General features: G+C 47.6%; 7 protein-coding genes across 7 annotated transcripts; 4 read left to right on the forward strand and 3 right to left on the reverse strand.

Moving 5' to 3' along the window:
• Positions 1-859: 859 nt before the first annotated feature.
• Positions 860-1,801, forward strand: F9C07_11293 (putative hscarg dehydrogenase; the record flags this gene model as incomplete). Its single annotated transcript, XM_041284191.1, has 1 exon — positions 860-1,801. One exon carries the CDS (start codon positions 860-862, stop codon positions 1,799-1,801), a length of 942 nt encoding a protein of 313 aa, XP_041139899.1.
• Positions 1,802-4,639: 2,838 nt separating this feature from the next.
• Positions 4,640-5,185, reverse strand: F9C07_11294 (uncharacterized protein; the record flags this gene model as incomplete). Its single annotated transcript, XM_041284189.2, has 2 exons — positions 4,640-4,927; positions 4,985-5,185. 2 exons carry the CDS (start codon positions 5,183-5,185, stop codon positions 4,640-4,642), a joined length of 489 nt encoding a protein of 162 aa, XP_041139898.2.
• A 361-nt stretch (positions 5,186-5,546) lies between these two features.
• F9C07_2251000 (uncharacterized protein) lies at positions 5,547-7,453 on the reverse strand (the record flags this gene model as incomplete). The annotated part of the gene is made up of 4 exons (XM_071510072.1): positions 5,547-6,555; positions 6,613-6,986; positions 7,135-7,190; positions 7,330-7,453. The coding sequence occupies 4 exons, from the start codon at positions 7,451-7,453 to the stop codon at positions 6,138-6,140; spliced, it is 972 nt and encodes a 323-aa protein (XP_071366123.1). The 3' UTR covers positions 5,547-6,137.
• A 2,137-nt stretch (positions 7,454-9,590) lies between these two features.
• On the forward strand, positions 9,591-9,908 carry F9C07_2228915 (uncharacterized protein; the record flags this gene model as incomplete). The annotated part of the gene is made up of 2 exons (XM_041288549.2): positions 9,591-9,615; positions 9,682-9,908. The coding sequence occupies 2 exons, from the start codon at positions 9,591-9,593 to the stop codon at positions 9,906-9,908; spliced, it is 252 nt and encodes an 83-aa protein (XP_041139895.2).
• A 561-nt stretch (positions 9,909-10,469) lies between these two features.
• On the forward strand, positions 10,470-10,836 carry F9C07_2059939 (bola protein; the record flags this gene model as incomplete). The annotated part of the gene is made up of 2 exons (XM_071508638.1): positions 10,470-10,566; positions 10,664-10,836. 2 exons carry the CDS (start codon positions 10,470-10,472, stop codon positions 10,834-10,836), a joined length of 270 nt encoding a protein of 89 aa, XP_071366124.1.
• Positions 10,837-11,604: 768 nt separating this feature from the next.
• F9C07_2280287 (putative peroxiredoxin 5, prdx5) lies at positions 11,605-12,607 on the reverse strand (the record flags this gene model as incomplete). The annotated part of the gene is made up of 5 exons (XM_041288538.2): positions 11,605-11,730; positions 11,781-11,946; positions 12,008-12,053; positions 12,112-12,211; positions 12,268-12,607. The coding sequence occupies 5 exons, from the start codon at positions 12,605-12,607 to the stop codon at positions 11,702-11,704; spliced, it is 681 nt and encodes a 226-aa protein (XP_041139894.2). The 3' UTR covers positions 11,605-11,701.
• Positions 12,608-14,302: 1,695 nt separating this feature from the next.
• Positions 14,303-15,885, forward strand: F9C07_11297 (putative yapsin; the record flags this gene model as incomplete). Its single annotated transcript, XM_041288548.1, has 3 exons — positions 14,303-14,476; positions 14,541-14,862; positions 14,924-15,885. The coding sequence occupies 3 exons, from the start codon at positions 14,303-14,305 to the stop codon at positions 15,883-15,885; spliced, it is 1,458 nt and encodes a 485-aa protein (XP_041139893.1).
• Positions 15,886-18,486: the final 2,601 nt, after the last annotated feature.

Raw genomic sequence — 18,486 nt, forward strand, 5'->3', positions numbered from 1 at the left:
ACATTCTATTTTTCTGTCTTCCTTCAACATTGTATAGCACAATGGCAATCGCCACAAGGCATTGAAAAAGCTCGTCGCTGTTCGTTTAACTAGAAGACAAATCCGGACCATTCTCTGCGCAAGCATGCTAGATTCAAAGATAAAGACTTAGACACTATCTATTGACAACGGCCACAATAGAAGTGCAACTTCGTCTAGAAGCTGGGGCATTGTGTATTATCCCACGATGAGAGGTAAGAGTTTGTATACCCCTGTCTTCGGATTCCTCGACCGATATTTCCGCACATAGATTCGACTTGGACTATGATAGCGAATAGATAATTATAGCTTAAAAAGGCCATCAAATTCCGCCATAGGCGCTGGGCCCTCATTCCTTCTCGGAATGAGTCTGCTTATGTCGTAGTAGCAGACCTTATTATGTGCAGGCAGTCAAAGGTAACCTTGATATTCATAGGACGGAATCAGGATGACTGTGAGTATCATAGTGAGCTAGGCGAATGGGCCTTCTAAGTCTCTACTAGTATTACGATTGATATTAGCTTGGTTAATTTGTTAACTAGGCTAGATAGCTTAGAAGATGATTCTAAGCAAGTGTGGTGGCTGACAAATTTAGGGAATCCTTCTTGGTAACTGGTGGGAAGGAGTTTGCATAAGCAGCCCATCCGATTTATAAGCTTCAGCTGTCGATTCATAAGCTTCAATGACAGGGATTTATTCAAGCGCATGAGATAATCGCTTTTCTGTTCAGTCACAATAGTATAAGATGAAGAATATGATAGTCTTTTATAAGGATATTGTTAGACTCAAAGTATCTCAAATTACCGTTTAGAAAGTATCGCATCCCAACACAACGTCAAATATGTCCAAAACCTTAGCCGTTTTTGGTGCGACTGGCCAACAAGGCGGTTCAGTGATTGACTATGTGTTGAACGACCCAGAGCTTTCACAGAGGTATAAAATCCGTGCTATAACCCGTAACGTCGATTCACCGAAGGCTCAGCAGCTCAAGGAGAAAGTCGAAGTTGTCCAGGGTGATGTGCTCAGCCAATCCTCCCTCAGGGAAGCTTTGACCGGCGCACATACTATCTTCGCCATGACAACACCCACCCCTGGTCCGGATGCCCTGGAAACAGAGTATCAAAGTGCTAAAACAATCGCCGACGTCGCCATTGACCAAGGTGCAGAGTACATTATTTTCAGCACTCTGCCAGCAATTAGCGAGATCTCTGGCGGCAAGTACACCCAAGTCACCCCGTTCGAGGCCAAAGCAAAAGCCGAAAAGTACATCCGAGGCCTTCCTATCAAGAGTGCCTTCTTCTCCCCCGGGTCATTCATGGAGAATTACCAGTTGCTGCCCTTCCTGCGCCCACGACAGGCCCCCGACGGCACCTGGGTTATGGTCCACCCAATGTCTCCTAAGGGGCTGCTCCCCTTGATCAACGCTGTTGGGGACACAGGCAAGTTTATTGGTGCGATCCTTGCCGAGCCTGATAAGTACGAAGGAAAGACGTTTTGTGCCGCTACAGCCCTGTACAGCCTAGACGAAATCGCTGCCGTCATGTCTAAAGCTACAGGCAAGACCATTGCCTGCAAGCAAGTCCACCCGGAAGAGTTCAAGAAGAGCTTACCGTTCCTCGCTCTTGCCTTCAATGTCTTCATCGAAGGGTTTCAAAGTATAGGTGAGTTCGGGTACTACGGCCCGGATTCTGAGAGGTTGGTTGCTTGGGCTGCTCAGAATGCCCGAGGCAGACTTTCCACTTTTGAAGAGTACTTGGAGGCACATCCGTTACAGCTGGAATAAAAGGGTCTATGAAAGGTGTAACCACTGGCTGGCGCTGAGATTTTGGATGCGGGATCAGGAGGTTGTGTACTGATGGAGAAGTGGAGGTAATTACAGCCCATAGGAGAATGCAGATGCTACTTTTAGCGTTCTAATTTTAATTTGTGTTGAAGGCAACTCCAAATGAATACGGCCAACTGTTCTTTACGGATACCCTGCCTTGGGCTCGGAATTCAATTTAGCAGTTAATTTCTATCGGACGCTATTCCATATACTATCTCTAAATACAGCCTGTCCTCGATCGTTCCAATCCTTCTCCTCTTATCTATCTCCAAAACCATCATGTCCACTGTTAGGCCAATGAAACATATCAAAGAAAGTTCTATACATATCGGTTTAGGGCTTGTTTGATTCAAAGCAACCAAGCATAGTTGGTCTTTTTAGCCTCGCGGCATGGCGTACCCTAGAACGCTAGTTAAACAACGACTATCAAGCCTAGGCCTTGAACCGGGAATGGACACACTCTGCGCCTCAGCCCTTCCGTTGATTTTCTTTAAATACATCGTGCGATAGCGAAAATACTGCGCATTAGTGCTGCAGGTGAGTGCATGGACAACTTTCTCAGCAAGGTGGATGAGACAGAAGGGCGCCAAATGAACTCCAACAATATGTGCACGTCAAACATATGTTTGGTTTCGGGTAATGACACGAGTGTAGTGAGAGGGTGCTCGATATTTCAATTGCACCCCATAACAAGAGCTCTGTGGGTACCGATCCTGCCTACAGAGCTACACGACGTCCACCAAAGATGGATAGGCTTCACTCATTCTGAATGGCGTGCTGGAGGTCTACTGAGTCCTCAAGCGAGTAGAAGAATGGGCAAGAAAGCCCCAGATATGACATGCATGAAAGCTGTCAGGAATTCAAGGATTGTTGTAAGGCTAAGACTAAACACGTTCAACCCATCAATCAGTCTTGGTAAGCCTTAGGCCTGCCTTCAGTACTCAGGTCTTTGGCACCATATAATTGTTGCATGCTTGCTAACTTAATCGCAAGGTCAAACTGCCTAATATAGGCTGATTTGCGCTACGGGTTCTTAATCGTCTGGGATAAAAGGATTCGGCCAGATTGTATTGAATGAGAACTGGGTCTTGCAGCATATTATCCCTATCGACGGCAGCGCAGAGCGCCAACAAAATGTTGACGGAGAACATTGAGTGTCCTGATTGGCGTCACCACCCCCCCACTATAGCAGCCCTGAGCCATCTTTCTCATCGTCAGACTCTGATAGAGATTCAGATTTGATTCGGATGGGAACCTATACCTGGTCCCAGAACATCATTGCCTAACCAGATCAACCCGTTATACCCAAACGGGGAATGATGCTGAAAAGGAGGGGATTATGGCTGGACTTTATTCGGGTCAAGATGAAGGTTGTCTACCAGGCACGCTTCGCTACACCAGAATCTGTGCTTAGGTGTAATGCATGGTCAAGAAGCATCCCAGAAGCTCAGAAGCCTATACAGATAATTCCATGAGGGCTTTTTAATCAGTGCCTACTTCGGGACCCGTACCCCAAACTCCATCGCTACAACTCAAAGCATGTGCAAGAATATGTCATGTTTGACAAGGATCTCCCCGAGACCCTTCATGAAAAGCAAATGGCAGTCTTGGAAAGCGTGGAGACCATGTTGACCATTACTACTAACACTGCATCTGTCGCACTACATTCACTAAAGATGACTGACAACACTTCATCTAACGACTGGGCTAGCAGAGGGGTGGACTTCACACTCGGGAAGGAAACTAGGAGCGTCTGAAGATGTGCTACGCCTATATACACTCCCGGCTGTACTTGTTGTCCTCTATTATTGACCAAAACCTACTCCATAAATTGTCTTCGATAACAAGGGACTGGAGTGACTCACGAACTTTCCCAGCAACAACAGAGATAGAGCATACCTTCTGGGATGCAGCAACTAACAAAGTATATGCAACAAATTTCGTCAACAGGGTAATACGTTCTACAGGCTTGAGCAATGGCAAATACATTCTATGAGCACGTCTATCACTAGCATTTGAATGACTGAATTTACAAGCAAACGGATGCGTGAATCAATATCGAATGGATTTGCTAGGACATGGCAAATCACCAACGTTACTACAACTAGTATGGGGCCAACCGCCACAAACTGGGCATAGAAACTTCTACTATAGGGGTACCTCTACATAATAAGGGCATTTCCACCTACATAGATCGGGTTTCTTGGAGGCACGCTTACACGCCGAAAAGAACCTATGGCCAAATGGAACAACTGAGATCAATGTTGCAATGCTTCTAAAGTGCTCAAAACTGAAGAATAATCGCGTAAAGGGAACAGCTGAAATATGGCGCAGAGGTGCCGCCAGTGGACAAGAGCCACCAGCCGGGCATGAAGCTTGTCACTGGGAGTGCCTTGACATAATAAGGACATTTCCGTCCACCTAGGTTGAGCTTGTTCGAGGCAAGGCCTTTACTATTTGCTGCAACTGGCCAATAAAGCGTGCACTATGGGCAAAGAAACACTCATACAAGTATGGGTAAAAAAGACGTCAGGTGGATTTATCTCTCTCTAGGATTGCCTTTCTCGTTCCACACGGAGGGCGAGGAGATAAATGCGCCAAAAGCAATTGGGTCATTAATACCAAGGGGGGAAGGAGATTTATAAAGCACCCTTACTTCTGCAATCGCTTAAAGCATACTGGAGCTACGTTAGTGCGTGATACGTATGTCTCTATTTGGAAGAGACTCCGGGAACACCGAGATATGGCGTGCCCAACATGGTATGTCTAAAAATCTAACTATAGATAGAGTTTTAACTAACTAGACTTAGGACTGAATGGGGCAACATGGAGAAAAATGTTTCGTCGATAATGAAGTCTGTTCTGCAATACATAATGATATAGGACATACCCACTACGCGGTAACAGCAGGTGTAATTGTACAATTGGCCTACTAAATAGGCTTCTCGCAAAAAGACGCAACGGAACCTGCTCCTCGCGGGTGAAGTCATACAGCGGGCTCTTACTGATCACGAGTTCCTTGCCGTCGAAATATCCCTCAATGATACGGGCATGTTGGGGTCGCATCAGCGAAATCATAAGAACCTGGATCTGGTATCAGTGGACTAGATTAAAACACGGTCCTTGCAAGACATGACATACCGGGGCAATGACGTGATTCTCCATCCCCTTATTCCTCAGACGTCCTCTGAATAAGCGGAGCAGACAGAGAATCTCCCCACGAAGCAACCTCTCATCACCAATGATAGCCGAGGCCGTATAGCATTTGATATGCGAGATACCAGGATCTTCGTAGGCATAAAGACACTTAGCCCGCCACTCGTGAATCTGAGTGTCGTCCATTGGGAACTCCCAAAGCGGTCAGGTTGGGACCAGCTCATAGTGACTACGACATCATAAGTCTTAGGGTTACTATATAGACCAAAGTACTCACGCCTTGTATGCCATTCTCGGTAAATTTTCATCGTAGGCGATGGTAGATTTACCGCTATCACGGGACTCAATGGCAGCTAGGGCCGTGTCGAGGTATGTGAAAAGTACATTTTCATTATCGTCATTGGGATCTATAGGATTCTCGGGAAACTCGTTCGCGATATAGTTTGGCCTCAGCTTGCCAAGATGGGCGTCCGGATAGAGTTGAAAGAAGCGTGGTTTGAGAGCGGGAATGACACGAACAGCGACACCGTCAACCGCCAAAGCGTTAAGATCAGGGTGTATCGTATGCTGATCTAAGAGAGATTGCTCGATTTTCCTCAGGGCAAGGCGACATGCCTTGTTCTCTTCGGATCGTTTCATGGCTTCAGTGGGGGTTCTTCTTTTCTAGCTAGCGTAACGGTGGTGGTGTAGAAGGAGAAAGTGGAGGAGAAGAAAAGAGAGTCCAGGGTGATCCTTTGTCGCGGTTATCTAGGCAATTTACCAAAATCCCAGTACGGCTAAGGGACAACAAATACTGTACAGTACAATACTAAATTCTACCGCCTGACCTCTGAGATGCTGTAACGCGGAAGCTATAGAGGTGTAACCCGGAGCAATCTGAATCTGAGATTCAGATTCTGGATATCTCTCTTACATATGCGGTATAAGTGCACAGTATATCATGATATTCGCTTGTAGCACGTGCCATGAAGCAAGTTTTATCTTTATTAGTGGCAATATCAACACTGCGGATGCGATACGTATGTACGAATCGCAGGTACTAGGGTATAGTTCATAAGTATCAAACATGATATGATATAACACACAGCCAAAAGCCACACCTTTAGCTGTAAGCTTGCTCATTCCAGTAAAGCAAAGCCTAACCGTGATTGCGATTTCGTTCCACATCTACTTTGAAAGAAACTTCGCTAAGAATCATACTCTCCGGGACATGAATCCTCTCTTGGCTAGACGTTGGTAATCCAGAGCTTCGGTCCCCATCATATAAAATACTTGCCCCGAGGCTATGCCTTGGGCGTCGTGGTGGCTTCGGGAGGGGATTCTCGTTTCCGTTTCTATTCCCCAAGGGCATCGGGTTCTCCCTCGATGAGTAGCCAACAAGACGGGGGAGGTAACGAGACGCGATCGCCTTGAATGACGGAATCGAAGAAGCCACAATGGCAAGATTCATCTCAATGGAAGTCCAATAGAAAGTCCCAGATATGGAAACTATGTCTGGTGGGAACTGCATCAAATTGGTGCTGTACACAAGTCGGACAATTGATGCGACGCAGGCACTGATGTTTATGTTAGAAATAGTAACACAACTCAGTAAAGAAAGGCTCAGCACCCACATTAATCCCAGGGCGATAATGAATATCACGTAGGCCTTTTGCTTCGACGGCATCTGGAGTTTGAGCAGAACGGGAATCGGGAGGGCAAATGTCAATACATCTGTCAGGATATTGAGTCCGCCGGTCGAAAGTGTGAACGCCTTAATGCCCTTTGCGCATGAGAGTAAGTGGATAGGATTGTGGCTCCATCTCGAAAGCGGGCAATGGAATGCTGCGGCTAGCACAAAGGCAATAGTTTGAGCCACCACTAGCCCTATCATGGCGTAGCATGCTCGTGTCAAGGATACGTGGCCTAGGCGAATATAGAACCAGCAGAGAGAGACTTTGGTGAAGCCTTGTGAGGCCGGGTAGATTAATGAGCTTAGCCACATACCCTGGCAATGTGTTAGTTGACGGAAATACAGCACGAAAGTGGAAGTGGTCACCTTGAAAAAGGACAGAAGCTCTTCTAGGTTTAGCGTGAGGTAGTCTCCTTTGAATCCATGAAGTACCGCTGGCCCTTGTCAGCTTGTCTCCACGTACACGATTGGCGTGGGCATACAAAGCACAGTGCATACGGTATAGGCCCATGACAAAAGCTGTACGATATACGGCTGTGTCAACAATCACAGAAAAAAGACTTAGTTTGAGGATGGTCTTACAGCGGCGATAGTGATTAAATCTTTGAATCTTGCGTGTCAGTGCGACAGAAAGAGCTTCAGGCAATGGAACACGTACAATCGTCTAGGCCGACGGCCTGAATGATATAATATCGAGCGAATAGACGCAAACACAGAGCTATAAACGAAAGAGCGGAGAATACAATCGTGACGGTGGCTACAGTGATCGCCGGCGATCCCATGTTGTTGTTCTGTAACCCTGAATTGCTTAGGGCTCTCAAGTTATCATCCAAATGGAAGGAAATTGTGGTCAAGACAAATCCGTCTCATCAAGTCTATCATTCCCCACGAATGTTTTAAGTACAAACAAAGGTCTCGCCTCAAGTTCAGGCAGCAAGTCGGCCGATAATTAAGCCCTGCTGTCTCCAGGATCACCACCCCTTTAATTTTCTCGTCCCTGGTATATGCAACTAGTGTACAGGGAAAACTTAATTCAAATATGTGGCAAGCAGTTTCGCATTTTGATACGAAGAATGAGCAGCATATCGTTCTCCGTACCTTTGGAGTGCAGCGCCATATTTGTTAGCCTCGTCTTGGCTGAGCTGCCCGGCTGAGAGACAGGCCACGGCCATGATTTGGATATCACCAAACAAGGAATGGTTGGCCTACGATCACACTTTGGTGGCTCTAGATTCGCCTTTTAGGCAGGTGCCCCGTTTCCGTCCATAAACAATAGGGTAATATGCCGAACTTACAGGGCTTACGAATGCCGATGCATCGAACAAGGCTATGTATGGCCAGACCAGTGTCACAGGTCAAGCTAGTAGTTCGTTTCGAACTTAATGACCAACGATCTGCCGAGACGGGCAAGTTACTACGAGATAGTAGATCCACGCTAGTGTCAGAAGGAACTCCTGCCGAACTTTGCAGGCGTCTTGGCGCGGTTATGGCCGAGCATCCTTCCAAGTTGATAACTGGATCCTCCAAAGTCGGCTAGCATCAGGGGTTTCAAGAGCCTCAATTGGCTCTGATGTCAAAATTGACTCAGACATTGCGGATCTTGACAGAGAACACGACTTTCTGAAACAGCTTACCTTTCTCCCAAATGCGGGGGATGAAGAACACTACAATGATCTGCACAACGACAAGGTCAAAAACCATCGTGTCTAGTTTGCCTCGTCTGGCTGCCTAGGACGACTATATCGGGAGGTAACATAAGGCCTTTTTCTAGACATCATTAAGTCCGGCGTATCGTTCTTGATCGATCTTTATTCACAAGTGTTTTCACAGGCGAAGCATTATATGTCCAGTCGACAGTCTCATGAGGGCAAACTATATCAAGGGGGGAAGTGCTGCTGGCTGATATCCATCAAGGAGCGATGTCAGGCGCATGCTCCAGAAACGCTGGGTGCCACTCTCTCTCTCCGAGGAGGAATCCTTACATTAGAACAACGGTCTGAAACTTAAGATCAGGCTGAGGGCCGAGTCACGTGAAAATCCTCCTTATTGATAAAGTTCATGTCCCAAATTCATCCTTAGAAAAAGGTCCAGCCTCGTGGTCTTCGTCAGGATACCTCCACCGGGTCTGCTTTTTCTTCGTGCTACGTATACCACTTAGTCTACATCCTTCCTTGAATCTATACAGTAGTCATCCTGAGAATGAATGGAAACGTCCGAATATGGAGGAAAGAGTCATGATTGCGTCAATCAGATAGTCCTACGTGAATCTTTTCTTAGACCAAGTTGACATGACAATGACGCTGACCGAGCTTTCAGCACAAAGGGAGTAGAGGTTATGCTTAGCGCCATCAATCTCCTTGGGCATAGCAAGCCAGGCAAAAACAGCCGTACGCCAATGCTTGTTTGGTTCCATGCCAAGGCACATGTTCAATTCTATACACGCCGAGACCTAGTTTCCACGGATAGCAGTACCAGCCGGGTTTAAAATCCTGTTTCAAGCATTCAATCGAAGTTCCGTTTCCATTCTAGACTCGAACCGGTAGTGGTGAGTGGCTGCAGACGGATGGCAGTATGGCAGGTAAATCCTATGGCGGGTCCCGCGCGATCGATCGAGATTAAGTTGCGAGATTAAATCGAGCTTTCCAGATCGCGGTGATGCTGCGTCATCACCACGTCGAAATGATATCTCACAAGAAGATGAACTCGACTGGACGTCACCAATGGTCATTATGACACCAAAACCAGATTGCATCATTAATCTGGCCAGCGCAATTGTTGTACGACAGCTACGATATATAAGGGACCATTCTATCATCCTTTTAGCCCTTACAATACCAACCAACTCCAGACAAGAACCCCAAGAAACAATACAACTTCCACTACAGAACTCTTTGAAAAGCGACCGCTAAATCGAACAACATGGCCGATAAGTACAAGCCTTCCGGTATATTTTTTCCTCATTCTTACTCGCGTACCTTATGCATCCCGCATCAGAACTGACTTGCTTTAGAACACGGCGGTCTCCGCGAAGACGGCCAGCCTGACAAGCGCACGCAACAGACCCAGTTCGCGTACGGCAAAGTTGACCCGACTGAGGCCGGCCAGGAAGGAGGCTCCGTCGGTGGCCACGCCTCTGGCAAGTCGAGCGGTGGCAGTGGCCAAGGACAATTCGCCCACGGCAAGGTTGATCCGCATGAGGCGGGTAGGAAGGGTGGACAGACTCTCGGAGATGATTAGAATTATTTATGGGGCTGATATGTATAAATTAATTGGTACAATAATATGAAGGGGAATATCATGACCGGGTAATCTACGAAGAAGAAGCTCCAGCATGACTGAGATAGGGTCCTATGTAACTACTACGTAGGTCAACGTTTCATAGGTTCAAGCCCTATATGACTCTTTTAGGAAATTCCGGGGTCCGCGCATTAGTCAGCAACCTGCGGTTTCAATCACGTGACTTGTAAGCCTTCATGTTACGATACCGTACGAACCCGATGATGATTAATTCCCGTCGTCATTAATTAGATATCAAAAATCCGGAGAAAGCATCCAAAACTTTTGTTGCGCCTCAACTCCCACCACCATCCTCTAGTCGAATCCACCGCAATCTTCCTCCCGCCCGGTCTCCGGATCCAATCTCCTCTGCACCCGATCAAGACGTTCCCCGCCCACTTGATGTACTCCCGCACCTCCACCCTCTTGAGCAGAAGCTGCCGGTACTTCTTCCGTGCCCCCGTTCACCAGAGACAGACCTTTTCGATCTCCGCGCGCTCCTTCGCCGCCGTAAACGCAGCTATGGCCGACGCGACCGCAGGGGTGACCCCCGAGGGACTGAAGAGCAAGTTGATCGAGCAGTTGCAGGCACAGCATGTTGAGATTGAGGACCTTTCGGGTATGAATATAGCCTCCGGTTGCGCTTCGGCATATGCATTATCCGTCATTTATACAATTTGGGAACCAAATATACTAATATAAATTCCATTTGATAGGCGGCTGTGGCCAGGCATTCCAGGCGGTGATTGTATCCCCACAGTTCGAGAAGAAGACCATGCTCGCTCGTCACCGATTGGTAAACTCGGTTCTGAAGGCCGAAATCGCAGCTATCCATGCTTGGACACCTAAGTGCTATACCCCGGAGCAGTGGCAAGCTTTGCAGCAGTAGATTTATGATATGGTCCTGTGATATTACGGCCCGGGAAAAGAGAGGGAAGAAGAATCTGATATATCCTGGGTATTTCGACGCGCTGGAAGCATATAGGCAGGCGTTGGAGTTTTTATTAATGTACATTTGTCGTTGCTATCCGGCTGTGGGCTATAGTATACTTGTTTTGAGCTATGGTTGGTGGACATATAAAAGATATGTGAGACTTCGACTATGTATGTCTCTGCTATTGTGCAAAGGCGGTAAGCTCTCTATAAACTTGATCCGCGCTTTACGATGGCCTTTGAAGGCAAGGAAAGATCAGTCGAAGGACATACAAAACTCATCAGCGTGGAGTCGGGAGGCAGTGTTATTTTGGACCGTCTCTCTACTCATTCCAGCATGGGGGAGTTGGTCGCCGCTGTCAATGCTATTCTGAACGGAGAGGAACGGTCTTAGTCAGGGGAGACTCACCTAGATAGCCTTCAGGAATGCTCTCAACAATTTATCCTGGACACATCTTTTGAGCCACAGCCGTTGTTGAAGCAATAGCTGGGGTTGTTATTGGCTATTTGTGTGCAGCAAGTCCGGAACTCGATTTAAATATTGAAGCCGTTGGAGCACCCTAATGTAGGTATAAGACGTACTGTCAAGCTGTCAATGGATAACTACTGAACTGTACCCCTTCGGTATAGGCGAAGCCTTGTTCATGTTCAAGGCGGAGTTCTACTTGTTCAACGCGAACGATAAATCGTATATGTTGGCCGGCGCAGTTCAGATACTACTTGCAATCTCATATAACTATGTATATATTATGCGGTAGATGGAGTGGTTTGTTTTATGTTTGCATACATTAGATATTGATTATATGGATGACTGTTACTGCTTAAGCAAGGACCTTCTCGGCGGCGGACACTAGAGAGATATTAGTTTATTGAAGATTTGGTAAGTGGGTGGAACCGTACCGTCGAGACCGGTGTTGTCGGGCTCCACGAAAGCCTCCTTAACCTTGCCGTTCTCGACCAGCAGGGCGTAGCGCTTGCTGCGGTGGTTTCCGAAGATGGAGGAGCTATCGAAGGTAACATCGAGCGCCTCGGAGAACTTGCCGGTGGGGTCGCCCAGGAAGCGGATCTGGTTGTCTTCATTAGCATGCGATTGTATGAGCAATTGAACACGTAGTGTCAATACTTACACCGCTCTTGCCGGAGGGGTCGAGAGAGGTGGCCCACGCCTTCATGCTGTTTATGATTAGCCCATTGAGTTGCTCGCGGAAACGCAGGACTGTCCGCCACTTACACAAAAGGATCATTGACCGAGACAACGAAGACCTGACCAGCTTCCTTGAGCTTGGGGTGGTTGATATATCCGGGGACGTGGGAGCTGGAGCAGGCAGGGCCTGTTACGAATTATGTCAGAATTGCACTCTACAAATTACATGAAGTGGGGGCATACTGAAAGCTGCGGGGACGCCGACAATGACGCCCTTGCCCTTCAGCTCGTTGGCGAGGTTGACCTTGTTGCCGGGAGAGTCCTCAACCAGGACATCAAGGTTGGGAATGGAGTCGCCCTTTTGGACGAAAGCAGGAGCAGTGTTGTGGAACAAAGCCCTCTGGGAGAAGACGCGGGGAACACCAGCGGTGAGACGGCGGGCAGCGAACATGATGGCGGTGATTAAAAGGTGGAATTGACTGTTAATCTTCAGCTGAGAAGCTCGATAGTGTTGAAAGTAGACGTCTTCAGCCGGAGTAGTTGTTGTTTTGGTTGCTGATGCAGATGGGAGGAGGTTCAACATCGTCCGTCATCGGCAAGGTACCCGTGCGTCCTGATTGGTCGCTGAGGGGTGTAATTCCCATTACTCAGCATTGCGTCATAGCGCGTTTCCAGGCAGCTTTGCCGAGATTCCTGAGGCACCACGTCGATGGAGGTTAAGGCGCATAACTTCAATGTATTTTGAATGAGATCCGTACAGAACTTGACACCATTCGGCATCATCTCCAGTGAGGTTGTGAGAGACGGATCCAGTACATGCGTAACACAGTATTTTATCTCGATACCCAATCCAATGGGAAAGAGAAGGTTCGTATTATCAGCCAGTAGGACACCATATATATACCATGTAGTGTCTATCCTAGTCAAGCGCACATAGTTGCTACTCACCCCAATGGGCTACATGAATCCTATAAGGACTGACTCATCAGTCACCGACACGCCAAGTTTGGGAAGACTTCGTATACGGTATCATGCATGTTTCTCCTTTGTTACCGTAAGACCAGTATGTCAAGCTTGATTGGAGTAGGAACTTTCTTTGTTTAAAGTCACGAACCACCAGTCTTGGGTTACATATTCACTTATAACTGGATGGATTATTAGTAGGGGGAGGCTCAATAAAGGTGCTGTGACAAATGTCTGAGGCTTTCAAGGTACTACAGAAGGTCTTGTCTCAATAACGCTGAGTCAGTGGTGCCAAGAGTAAACAGTACCTCACTTCCAACCTACTGAGTGCTGGACAGAGAGCCTGTTCAACCCCTTTCGGCAGTTTGACGATTTATGAATTATGGTTAAAAATCTGACCTCATTCGGGAGATTGCATGCCGCCCCCTGAAGGATGCAGACGGCGATAATTTCTTCAACGCAGACTTTCAAGACAACTATCTCGTACTTATACCATGCCAAGATGGCTAAGCGCATGCCAGCCTATGAGGACTGCCAAGTTTGCGGCGCTTTAAGCTTGTCTCAGAGTTTTATCCGAAGGGGAGATTAGCCGACCCACAGTCATTGAACCATGGAGCAAATTTCTCTGTCCGACTGCCGATTCACTGAGCTTCATTTTCCTAGTTTGGAAAGTGTTCCTGAGTCCTAACATGCCGAAAGGAGACAAGGCTGACTGTCAATCCAATTGTGGCAAGGGTGTCGACACTCATTTTTATGATCGTGGGTTGTCTCCAGAAAAAGCGGCAAATCGCCAATCGGGATGCTTTTGATCACATCCACCGATCCACCAGGGGACTTTTCACTCCGGATCACTCGGTTAGTACGGAGGACGGCCAACATATTTGATCAGGGGGAGGTTACAATTGGAAGGATTAGACCCTGTCTCCTCACCAGATTGCACCTATCTATTAGCTGACCGGTCCGAGCTAGCACGAACTAATCCAAGACTTTGGCGCCGGTGATCCGGCTTCTGCCTGACTGGCTCGCTGCCTTGCCATGCATTGCTTAGCCTTGGACCACTGATGTTCTATATCGCAGGTGACTGGCTGTGCTACTCTAACGGTCAATGTTACATATACGCTATTCACCCTAGGTGGGAGCTATGGAGATTTGTATCTCTCCCAAATACGACCTCTCGGGGTTTCCGCCCCATCCGGTGTCATAAGTGGAGGCAACAATTTCGACTTATAAGACTTGCCCACCACCCCGCCCTTTTCCACTCCCATCGGAGAATTTGTGGACAAAGCCCTGAAGTGTGAGCTTTATTGACTTCATGATGCGGGGCGCATCTCTCCTACCAGTTGCTTTAGCGGCATTGTCGTGTGTGGACGCCCTCTCGCTTCACAGGCGCGATACCCCGGCCACCGTCGAGCTGCCTATTGAGCGTAGGCAACATGCGGGGGGTCTGCAGAAGAGAGATTCGACGCTGAACTTGCCACTCATAAACTACGTATGTTGCCGATGCGGCTCCATGTTGCTAACGACTTGTGAAATATGACTAATGCAGTTGATAGTATGATAGTTTCTACATCCTGAACCTGACGCTAGGAACGCCAGCACAGCAATTTGCGGTCGCTTTGGATACTGGCAGCAGTGACCTCTGGGTGAATGTCGCCAACTCGTCCTACTGTTCGTCTCGGACTAATCCGTGCAAACCTTTTGGCCTATATGATCCCGACGCATCCTCAACATACAAGAACCTGGGTGTTGAGTTCAATGCAACATACGGCGACGGCACAAACGCCTACGGTTACTATGCCACTGATGAACTCGGTCTTGGTGATGTAAATGTTGATGATATGCAATTTGGCGTTGCCGAATCAACTACGATAACACGTGAGTTCTCTGTTTCTATCTGTGAAATGTACCTCGCTAACTGTGTTTTCACTTTCCTCAGAGGGTATCATCGGTGTAGCTTATGACACTCTCACCAATGAAGCCTCGCATGAAGGCAAAACATACGCCAACCTTCCCCAAGCCCTAGTTAATAGTGGGGCCATTAAATCGCCCGCCTACAGCCTGTGGCTAAATGATCCCCAGGCGAGCCGGGGGTCTATTCTCTTCGGCGGTGTCAACAAGGCCAAGTACAAAGGCGAACTTCAGACCATCCCCATCGTGCGCACTCTTCGCGGGTATTCCTATCTAGCCGTTACCTTGACCGGCGTTTCCGTGGAACAGGGCAAGGAGTCCGAAGATTACTCCTCACGCCTGCCTATAGTGGTGCTGCTTGATTCGGGCACCTCCTTAACATATCTGCCTGACTCACTCGTTGATGAGCTCTACAAGAAGTTCAACGCTACCTTCCTTGAGGACGATGGGCTGGCATACGTTGACTGCGAGCTCATGAAAAAGGATTATACCGTGAATTTCGACTTCTCCGGCGCCACCATCGCCGTCGGAATTAGTGAACTGGTCCTCAAAGCGGTTGCCGAGGACTTCCCTTTGGGAACCTGCGCCTTCGGTGTTGTCCCCAGTGGAGACAGCCAGGATGCCATGTATATCTTGGGAGACACTTTCCTCCGCAGTGCATACGTCGTGTATGACCTCGGTAACAACGAGATCTCCCTTGCCAACACGAACTTCTCTCCCGGAGACGATGACATCTTCGAGATCGGCACCGGTACCAGCGCCGTGCCCGGTGCCACTCCAGTCGAGTCCCCTGTCACCTCTGCTACCGTCGCATCCGCCACTGACATTGTCCATACCGTCATGGTGGGCGGTACTAAAGCTACTGCCACTGGCTCGAATTCCGGCGCCGCTGAGACCTCATCCTCGAGCGGGATCGCAGCCTTGCCGACAAGCAACACGAGACATCTTCTCTCTGGCCTCGCGGGTGCTGGTCTTCTTCTTGCTCTGTAATGATTGTTTTGTTGGAGAATACGTACCGGATTGTTACCAATGTTATGGATTGCATGATTAATCGCCGTGGAAGTTCAACATATTGCAGTATATAATGTTAACCCGAACATCTCTGTACATACCTATACCGAATTCATAAATCAAATGACGATACAAGCTCACTAGTCACATATGACTCATAACCGAAGTCTGAATATCCACACGCGCCCCATAAACAGTCACTCAGGGATTCCTATCCTGAGCCCCACCACGAAAGGCACCCCAATCGACTAGATATAACCCCAGCCTCATATCCAAACCTACTTGAATCATAGACACCCAACAAACCTCCATCACCATACATACCCCTTGACCCCAATCCACGCCGACAGCACCAAAAAAGAGAAAATAAAAAAGAAAGCAATATCACCACGTGGAATATTCCTCCCCAGCTTAGAACCCCTTATCAGACCCTTTCATCAAATGCAACGCACATAGTCGCCCCCACCACCTCAGGAACTCACAGTCTTCGCCGCTTACTTTACTCCTTTAAGGAAAACCTCATTCGCCTACTGGTTGGGGGAGGGAAGACTGTTAAGGTGAGAAGTGTAGAGATCTTCAGGGATCGGGTTATCTGAATGGGGATTACGGGAGGATTTTTTTTTTTTCTCTTTTTCTAAGATGGATAGGAGTATCAGACGTGTTGTAGGGCTTTCGGATACGTAGTATGGGTACGGAGAGGTGAAGCGGTTGATGACTAGGGCTAATGTATTCCGAATGGAATGGGTGATAGAGATCCGGATAGATCAGTGGTCAGAAACAATCATGGAGAGATTTAACCATTTACACCCTTTGTGAACAATGGCTTGCATAATTGTCTGACGAATCCTATGCATATTTGAACATAAATGAATCTTCTTTCGTAATATCGGGGCTGTACTTTGCGTTTCGAAGGTCAGCTTGGTGTTGTAGTTGTTCCGTTTATTCCAGCGTTGTGATAGATACAATCGCACTTTATTCGATTTTTAAATTTCGTCTTACACTCTACAATCCTTAGCGCGACGCTTGGTCAATAAAGTACGCTAAGATTTTATCTATGTAATTGTCTCTATATCGTGTAGGCTCGCAATCGAAATGAGGTATCAACATCAACATCGACAGGTAGAATGCCAGTAGTAACACCACGATGACGAGTCACACTTCACAAAAGAATTGACAACCCTATGCACACTGCAGAGTATCTTGGTCAGAATATGAACAGATCTGAGGTGAGATAAAATTAAGGATGACTGCAGTTAACATAAGATCGCAAATTAGAGGTATGATAGGCAAGTGACAGCCACGGATCCATGGATGCCTCCGGTCTTTCCATGGAAAACCATCGAATATCGCCCCCAGGCATCTGAGAATGTTTTCCAAATGCTCAAGTAGAATTGCAGTCAAGGTGTGGTGAACAGCGTCTCATAAGCCCTAGGATAGAACTGAGGGTGGTCTGGACTCGGCGTCGTGACATATGACTGCCCCAGCCCTATCATCGGAGACCAAAGTAGAGGGGCGAAAAAAGAAGAAAAATTCTTTCCAAAGAAATGGAAAGGTTTTCGGGTGGGTAAAGTACAGTACATGTAAAGTTGAACGGTAAAGAATAAAGGTTTGAATGTACGGAAATACCCCCCTTTTTTAGCTGTAACGCGCGACAGTTGTGGTCCTGCATAGTTTGATGTTTTGTAAACAATACTGTACCAATGAGTAGACCAACAATATGACAAGTCCTGTACTACAAGAATGTACACGATTTGATGAAGAAAGAAGAGTGCACTCAGTTCGTAATCTAACCTCTCCGTATTGTTAACGGCTCGTACCCGACTACTAGTGTGCAGTTCATTGATTGGTCGCTAAGGACTTCGAGTCGAGTATACGTATGCCGGACCCACTGTTTATTAGCCGCCGATTTTTCGGCTTATCTTCTTTCTTTTAGTCGAGTTCTGGCTTAACATAAGTGAATTCTCAACTTCTTGATCGCGTCTTATAGAAATTCCTGTGTGAATCGATAACTGAATCAGTATGCGCCACACGTGCTGCCGATCGATCGTGATCTCCAACTGTCATAGTAGCAAAGAAGGGAGAAGAACCACATCTCAACTCCTAATTCGCAGCCGCGAATAACTACCGTGGCACAGGAATCTGTCTGCCTGGGCCGTGACAAGCTTTTGCTAATGCGTCGAATAGTCTAGACCTCTGATTTGGTCGCCCCCACCATGAACTATGCTAGCAGCAGAGCCACAGTGTTGCGCCAGAAAATGCCACAACCAATCCCGACATGACTCGATGCTACAGTCCACTGGGGCATTGGCGACGAAGGTTTCTGATTCGCGGGACACATGGCGAAAGCATGGACAACGACATACGTCGACTGGTCGAAGAAGGTGACGACGCAAGGGGTGCCGTTGCGTAGGGACGAATGGCATGTTCGTGCCTGAATGTAAGATTGTGGAGAACATCAACAACCAACACGCGCTAGATGCCACTGGAAGCCACAATGCGTGTGTCTGCCAGAGGTGCTCGCCCATTTTTATTCTTAGATGGACTTGGGACCGTTTCAGATGGTTCGTTTGGCTGTCCGAC

The sequence above is a fragment of the Aspergillus flavus genome, chromosome 1, assembly GCF_009017415.1.
Source record: "Aspergillus flavus chromosome 1, complete sequence".
In the NCBI taxonomy this organism is placed as follows: Eukaryota; Fungi; Ascomycota; class Eurotiomycetes; order Eurotiales; family Aspergillaceae; genus Aspergillus; species Aspergillus flavus.